Genomic DNA, 8,283 nt, shown 5'->3' on the forward strand with positions numbered 1-8,283 from the left:
GCAAGACTTGGAGGGTATTCCAGAAAGTAAGGTTAACTTACTGTCACATATACCCTAAACTCTTGGCTGATTAACCCAAACTTTGCTAACTTGAGGTATGCTGGTTCTAAAAACACGTCCGGGAGTAAGTTCAGTAAACTCAGAGTATGTGTGAGATGACAAAAATATACCAGAATGAAATAAACCTTGTTATAATAGAGCTTTATAGTTAATATATATCAATACGACATAAATGCTACCTTATTACTTTATAATAGTGCTTACTGGAGTCTGGTCAATAGGTCACCCATGTACTGATAGCTCTTAAGTAAACTAACCCTGCTCCGGAGTGGGTCATGTTCAGAGAATAAATTGCTACTTACTTACATACCCTGAAAGTTACCTCTGTTTTTGGAACCGAAAGCTGAGTTTATCTGCTTACTTGCATTTAAAACATGCCCAAGTATGTCACATAACCTGCTTTCTGGAATACCCATAAAAATGCAGTATGCATGAGGCAGTGTGTGAACATACTGTGGGCGGTCTATAATGTCTGGGGCAGAGACTAATCCATCACCAACTTCCTTGAGGCCACAACCCGCTCACAACAGCACTGAGGAATAAACATCACCCTGTGAGAAACAAAAAACTGTGGTAACCTGCAAGAAACAGAAATCATCATTCTGGTGAGTACTACTACTGCACAGAACGAGAAAAGCATTTGATGAATCACATCAGACACAAACAACCTGACACTATTAGAAGTTGTGCTTTGGGAAAAGGTTTTGTAGAATCTATATGTAATTTTGTAATGTAATAACAACATATATTTGCATTTGATACAATATACAATATTTGTATACTTTCATTTTTATGTCATGTAATTAATGCTTTACAATATTTTTCAAAAGCAGTCGACCTTTATTACACTTTACTGCATAACCCTACCGTACCAAACCAGTAAAACCAGATCTTAAAGAGAGTTTGATAAACATTGTTAATCATGTTTATCTTCCTCATTTGCAGCATTGCCATGTTCTGAAGAAGACAAGAGGTTTTCTTTTTCCACTCGATTATGTTGGAAAAAAACAAATGTATAAAATAAAAAAACACTATGTCGACAAAGAACGCTGAAGACATCATGAATCCCTGCACGTCCTTCAATGGACTGAACGAGTGAGACAAATATATTTGACTACTTATTTGTACAATAAATTGAATCTGTATGTTCATGGAAGCCTATCAAACCTATATTGCTAATTGAAACAATTACTTTATGATATTTAAAGTCCATTACAGATTACATCAGTCCTACCTTAACCTAACATGAGTGCTGGATTGATGTCAGTATCAGTTCAGTTACTTAAAAGATGAAGATTTTTCAACTTATCAAGGATAAATTGTATTACACTGTGCTATATATGCACTAACATTGCTGTAATTAAATTTTGAACTTCAAATATAACTTTAAAATTGTTATGTTGCATCTGACAGTTTTGATCAGGAGGGATCAGATTCACTCAGTGTTTTGTCTTTGAAGAGTGACAGATCAATGCAAATGCCAATTCACTTATCAAATAAAACACATCTTCCACATCTAAGGTATTTAAAAAATATATTTTTAAGCTTAGTTAATTAACAATAATTATAGCATTGAAATTACTGTAAACCAACTGATGAAAATGTTTGTGATGTTAACAATAATCTTAATTTACATCATATAGCATAATGTAATCTTGTGTTTACTCTCGCAGTTTGTTGGACAGATCAGACTCTTCTGGCCCTAGTGTTTTGTCCATGAAGAGTGACCGATCAATGCAAATGCCAATTCATCTGAAAAATGGATCAGCTCCAATGGAAAAAAGGTAATGATAACTTCCTCTCCTCAATGGTTTGTTGTTAACCTCATCTTAAACACTGCATGTCTACTTTACAACAAATGGCTTTTAGTTTCGCTGTCAGTCTTCAGCAGGATAGATCAGATTCGTCTGCCCCAAGTTTTTTGTCTATGAAGAGCAATCGGTCAATGCAAATGCCAATTCATCTGAATGGATCACCTCCACTGACACTAAGGTAACATTCTACGATAAGAACACATTTATTTTGCTTCAACAAAGTGAATGGTAAATAGCACGCACAAAAGTTTTTTACAATTCTCAGACAAATGCAAAAGTCTTAATTCCTAAAGGTTTTACATAGTTGAGATTTTAATGCTTATTACAAAATATTATTTTGTCTATAAGGGGTTTACTAACAAAATCATGTCAGGATGCTGTGAAGACTGGCAGCTTTCATGGAGAATTTATTCATCAGTAGGTTCAAGGCATCAAATGTCTTATTTATAGTTGTAGCATTTGCGCATATTATCTGTTACTGACAAACATATTTTTTTAACAGGCGTGATTCACAGAGGCCTGATGTCAAGATTCAAAGATTAAAATCAGAAATAAAAAAGAAGCATCTGTACATTTTTGAAGGATTTGCAAAGCAGGGAAACCCAACACTCCTGAATGAGATCTACACAGAGCTCTACATCACAGAGAGTGAGAGTGAGAGATCAGTAATGAACATGAGGTGAGACAGATTGAGACACAATCCAGGAGAGCAGCAACAGAGGACACACCGATCAAATGCAGTGACATCTTTAGACCTTTACCTGGACAAGACAAACCCATCAGAACTGTGCTGACAAAGGGAGTCGCTGGCATTGGAAAAACAGTCTCTGTGCAGAAGTTCATCCTGGACTGGGCTGAAGGGAAACAGAATCAGGACGTCCAGCTCATATTTCCACTTCCTTTCAGAGAGCTCAATCTGATGAAGGACAAAACACTCAGTCTTTCAGATCTTCTTCATGTCTTTTTCCCTGAAACAAAAGAAATGGAAATATCCAGTGACAAATATAAAGTGTTGTTCATCTTTGATGGTCTGGATGAGTGTCGTCTGTCTCTGGATTTTCAGAGCGATGTGAGGTTGTGTGATGTAAGTGAATCAGCCTCAGTGGACGTGCTGCTGATGAACCTCATTGCAGAGAATCTGCTTCCCTCTGCTCTCATCTGGATCACCTCCAGACCAGCAGCAGCTGATCTCGTCCCCTCTGAGTGTGTCCATCGAGTGACAGAGGTACGAGGCTTCAATGAGCCACAGAAGGAGGAATACTTCAGGAAGAGAATCAGTGATCAGAGTCTGGCCGATAGGATCATCTCACACCTGAAGTCATCAAGGAGCCTCTTCATCATGTGCCACATCCCAGTGTTCTGCTGGATCTCAGCCGCTGTTCTGGAGAAGATGTTGAGTCGAGCAGAGAGTGGAGAGATTCCCAAGACTCTCACTCAAATGTACACACACTTCCTGTTGGCACAAATTTGCATTAAAGACATGAAGTACAGTGAGAAAAAGGACAAAGACAAAGAGATGATTTTCAAATTAGGGAAACTGGCATATGAGCAACTGGAAAAAGGCAACCTGATCTTCTATGAGGACGACCTGAGAGAGTGTGGCATTGATGTGACAGAAGCATCAGTTTACTCAGGATTGTGCACTCAGATCTTCAGAGAGGAGCTTGGCTTGTATCAAGGGAAAGTCTTCAGCTTTGTTCATCTGAGCATTCAGGAACATCTAGCAGCTCTTTTTGTGCACCTGTCCTTCGCAAACAGCAGTAAAAATGTGCTTGAAGTGGGTGAAGCAATGGAATCAGATATTAATGTTGTACTCAAAAATGCAACTGATAAAACTTTAAAAAGTAAGAATGGACATCTTGATCTCTTTCTTCGCTTTCTTATGGGACTTTCAATGGAGTCAAATCAGGCTCTTCTAGAAAGGTTTTTGATAAAAAGAAAAGTCTTTCCCCAGGACATAGTGATTACTATTAAGTATATTAAGGAAATGATAAAAACAAGTTGTCCAGAAACAAGTGTCCTTCTGTTCCACTGTCTAAATGAACTTCATGATCATTCTCTAACTGATGAAATCCAAAAGTACATGACCTCGGGAAAAGTTAACAAAGAAATCCAGTCCCAAGAACTTGGGTTGGCTCTGATGTACATTTTAATGACATCAGATGAGCAGTTTGATGAGTTTGAACTATGTAAATATGGTAGATCAGACATAATCCTTGGCTGGCTGCATCCCGTGATCAAGCTGTCTACCAAGGCCTGGTGAGCACTTTTTGGAATTTACTATATGTGTGAGTGCAGTCAGAAAATATATATATGATGAAATGACATAAACAAACAACAAATAAATAAACAAATAAACAATAAATAAATAAATAAATATATTAATTTGATGTGATTTTGACAGTCTACTTACTCTTCCAGGTTGCGTGACTGTTATATCACAAAAAGAGGCTGTTTAACACTGTCTACGCTTCTTTCATCACAATCCAATGTGAGAGAGCTGGACCTGAGCCACAACAACCTGGAGGACTCAGGAGTGGAAATACTCAGTGCAGGAGTAAAGAACTCGTGCTGTGCACCACCATTGTATGTTTCTATGGAGTAAAGTTAAATATTACAATGTTATATTACAAATCCATTATGTACATCTAAAAGACATTTAAAGAAACATTTCTATGTCACTTCAGAATTGAGGAATGGTTCAGCAATCAGCCAGATAAACATGATAATCAGCTTGGGCATGATAAATTCATAAGTCTCACTGCTGGACTACAGGACACAGAGTGTAGACTGGAATCTTTGAAGTAGGTTTTGTTAACTCTCTTAAAAAACACTTTAAAACTGATATTTCTCACAAATTTTGCCACAAGGTTTTTGCCTTTGGATTGAGACTTCAAATGTATTACCTCTTCTCTGTAGTCTGGAGACCTGTGGAGTAACAAAAGCAGGTTGTGTTTACCTGAGCAAAGCTCTGAGTTCAAACCCTTCACATCTGAGAGTGCTGGACCTGAGCTGGAACGACATAGGAGACTCTGGAGTGAAACATCTCTGTGCTTCTCTAGTGAAAATGCAATGTGCATTGGAAACACTAAGGTGAGTTGTAACACAAATACTATATATGTGACCCTGGACCACAAAACCAGTCATAAGGGTCAAGCTGAATAAATAAGCTTTCCAATGATGTATGGTTTGTTAGGATCGGACAATATTTGGCTGAGATACAACTATTTGAAAATCTGGAATATGAGGGTGCAAAAAAAAAAATACTGAGAAAATCGCCTTTAAAGTTGTCCAAATTAAGATCTTAGCAATGCATATTACTAATCAAAAATTAAGTTTTTATACATTTACAGTAGGAAATTTACAAAATATCTTCATGGAACATGATCTTTACTTAATGTCCTAATGATTTTTGGCATAAAAGAAAAATCAATCATTTTGACCCATACACTGTATTTTTGGCTATTGCTACAAATATACCCCAGCGACTCAAGACTGGTTTTGTGGTCCAGGGTCACATATCATTATTATGAAATAAATTTGAAGTTAATAATGACTAAAGAACCTTTTAAATGTATTTAACAGGTTAAATAACTGTAACATAACATACGAAAGTTGTATAGCATTGGCTAAAATACTACAAATACCTTCAAGCCTGAAAGAGCTCTCTCTAAGCAAGAATAAGCTCCAGGACTCAGGTGTGATGCTCTTCTCTGTTGGACTGCATCATCCTCACTGTAAACTGAAGACACTCAGGCAAGATGATTCTGAATACTTCTGGTAGATTAAGCAAACAACAATATGACCATTAAACTATAATCGCTTCATGGTGAAGGGTTTTTATTTTGTAAGGGCTTCTGCTGAATGTTCAAAGCCGAAACAACAGGGACATAAATGTCATGGACAATGAAAAACAAGCACAGGGGATTACTGTACTCTAATTTGGATCAGTGTTCAACAAATGTGTTTTTTTTTTTTTAAATAGCAGGTTTTTAAACTAGTACTTTCAAACCTAAATATGTCTCCCATTTATGTATAATTACTAACCCTAAAGACGTGATTTTTTAAAAATGTAATTTTTCACCCCCAATAACAGTGAACGACAGAATTTGACAAGGTCAATATTGAAAACTAACTAAAAGAGAAATACTGATAAAGACTGTGAGAAAAAAATACATGTGACCACGATGTCAGAAAGACTAAACCATTATTTTTAAAGGCATAATTGTTTTGAGCATGATCCTCACGAGACAAAAACAAACATAACTCATTAGGCTTTTACTATCATTAACAGATTCTAGATGATACTAATTTTAAATGTTCTACTATCACTGTATCAAATCAATCAAATATACAGAATTTCTACAGTTAAGAATGTTTGGGCTTTCTTTCAATAGGCTTTCATGTTGCAACATCAAAACAGCTTTGGATCTCTTTTTTTTTTTTAGATTGAGACTTCATATGTATTTTCTCTTCTTTGTAGTCTGAAGAACTGTGGAGTAACAGAAGCAGGCTGTGTTTACCTGAGCAAAGCTCTGAGCTCAAACCCTTCTCATCTGAGAGAGCTGGACCTGAGCTGTAATGACACAGCAGACACTGGAGTTAAATATCTCTGTGAATATTCTCTGGTGAAAAGTCGGTGTGCATTGGAAACATTAAGGTGAGTTACAACACAATTAGCTTATATACTTAATTATTAAATAAATTTGAAGTTAATGACTGTATAATTACTAAGCCTAAAGAAGTGATTTTTCACCCCAATAACAGTGAACTGTAGATTTTGACAAGGCCAATATAACTGAAAGTTACGCAATCATAACTTTAGCGCAATCACAGATCCAAAACCTTTGAAATCAAATGAAGCAATAGCAAAAACCACTGACCTGTGTTTATAAATCCACTCTGCTCTCTTCAGGTTGTCCAAGTGTAAAGTTACACATGAAGGTGTGACAGCACTGACTGAAGCTCTGAAATCACATCCATCCCGCCTGAAAGACATTGATCTGCTTGAGAATGATCTGGAAGAGTCAGACTTAAATGTGCTCTCCATGATATTGGACAACTCATCAAAAAAACGATCATTAAGATAACTCCAGAAATAAACAATCAAGCTTTTAACATTGTGAGTAGCAATCATGCACTGTGAAATCATGATACAATCTAAAACTGTTTCACCAAAAATTAACATGGTCATTTAGTTCATTTAGCAACAAGTTGTTGCAAACCTGTATGATTTTTTTCTTCTTCTGTTGAACACAAAAGATGATATTTTGAAGAATGTTGGTAACCAAACAGTTGCTGGTAGCCATTGACTTTTATAGGGTTTTTTCTTTTTTTTCTCCATACTGTGGAAGTCAAAGGCTACCGGCAAGTGTTTGGTTACCAACATTCTTCAAAATATCTTCTTTTGTGTTCAACATACAGCTTTGAGACAACTTGAAGGCAAGTAAATGATGACAGTATTTTTATTTTTAGGTGAACTATCCCTTTAAGATAAAGACAAATCACAATTTGTATGGACTGAGAGTTTGGATAGTAGGTTTCATAAAGTGTTACATATACTGTTTTCAAAGTATATTATATATACTTTTATATTTATGATTATGGTTATAATGTTAACTAAAGTTACACCTATGTAATATATGTAAATAAATATAATAAATGTACACATAAGTCTTCATTCTTCATGTCAATATTGAATTTAGGAAAACAAGGTTGATGATTCAGGAATAGAGATTTGAATGACATGGGGTTAAGAGAAAATCCAAGACTATAATAAACAAAAGGCAGAAAATCAAATCCAGGAGAAGAAATCCAAATAGAGAGAATATGAATAAACCAGACTACAAGACTAATAAACCTGCATCTTGTTTCACTGAATTGACTACATTCTCCAATCAGGTTTCAAATGACATGTGATTGATGACATTCATTTTAAGTTGTTTTAAGTATTGAGATGTGTATAAAAAAAAGCAAGCAGAAAATCATTCAAAGAATGGTTGTTCTGCTCGTGGCCATCTAGTCTACTTGTTAATAAGTGCAAAACACAGAAAATCCTTCAAAGATTTCAAATTTCACCAAATCTAGTGATTATTTCATCTTCAAAAACTTTGTTACCAGGCAAACCAATGTGCCTGATCTGCCCTTATTCAGAGAGGTTGTGCAAAACCAGTCAATAAGATTTGCACTTGTTACATTGAGAAAGTGCTTTTCATTTTTGCATGCAACAATCATCAGACGTTTAGTGGGTGTGACATCTGAGACTGAGACTATAGGCCACTGCCATCTTCCTTAATGCCACTGCATGCTCACATGTGGAAGAGCAGGTAACACATGAAAAAGCAAAAAACCAGCACTTTATTTGACTGATTTACGAGGACCAGCAAGTTGAATTCTGAAAACACAAGGT

The 8,283-nt window shown here is 36.0% G+C and overlaps 1 protein-coding gene across 1 annotated transcript; it reads left to right on the forward strand.

Annotated features, from left to right (window-relative positions):
- Window positions 1–549: 549 nt before the first annotated feature.
- LOC131520346 (NACHT, LRR and PYD domains-containing protein 3-like) lies at window positions 550–7,153 on the forward strand. The gene is given in 14 exon segments (XM_058744521.1): window positions 550–665; window positions 1,006–1,155; window positions 1,474–1,581; window positions 1,734–1,844; window positions 1,930–2,052; window positions 2,223–2,291; window positions 2,377–2,531; window positions 2,534–4,133; window positions 4,296–4,460; window positions 4,562–4,678; window positions 4,794–4,967; window positions 5,460–5,630; window positions 6,358–6,534; window positions 6,790–7,153. Coding segments are annotated over 13 exon segments (3,207 nt in total). The 5' UTR covers window positions 550–665; window positions 1,006–1,093; the 3' UTR covers window positions 6,965–7,153.
- Window positions 7,154–8,283: the final 1,130 nt, after the last annotated feature.

This window comes from Onychostoma macrolepis, chromosome 15 (assembly GCF_012432095.1).
Source record: "Onychostoma macrolepis isolate SWU-2019 chromosome 15, ASM1243209v1, whole genome shotgun sequence".
Lineage (NCBI taxonomy): Eukaryota > Metazoa > Chordata > Actinopteri > Cypriniformes > Cyprinidae > Onychostoma > Onychostoma macrolepis.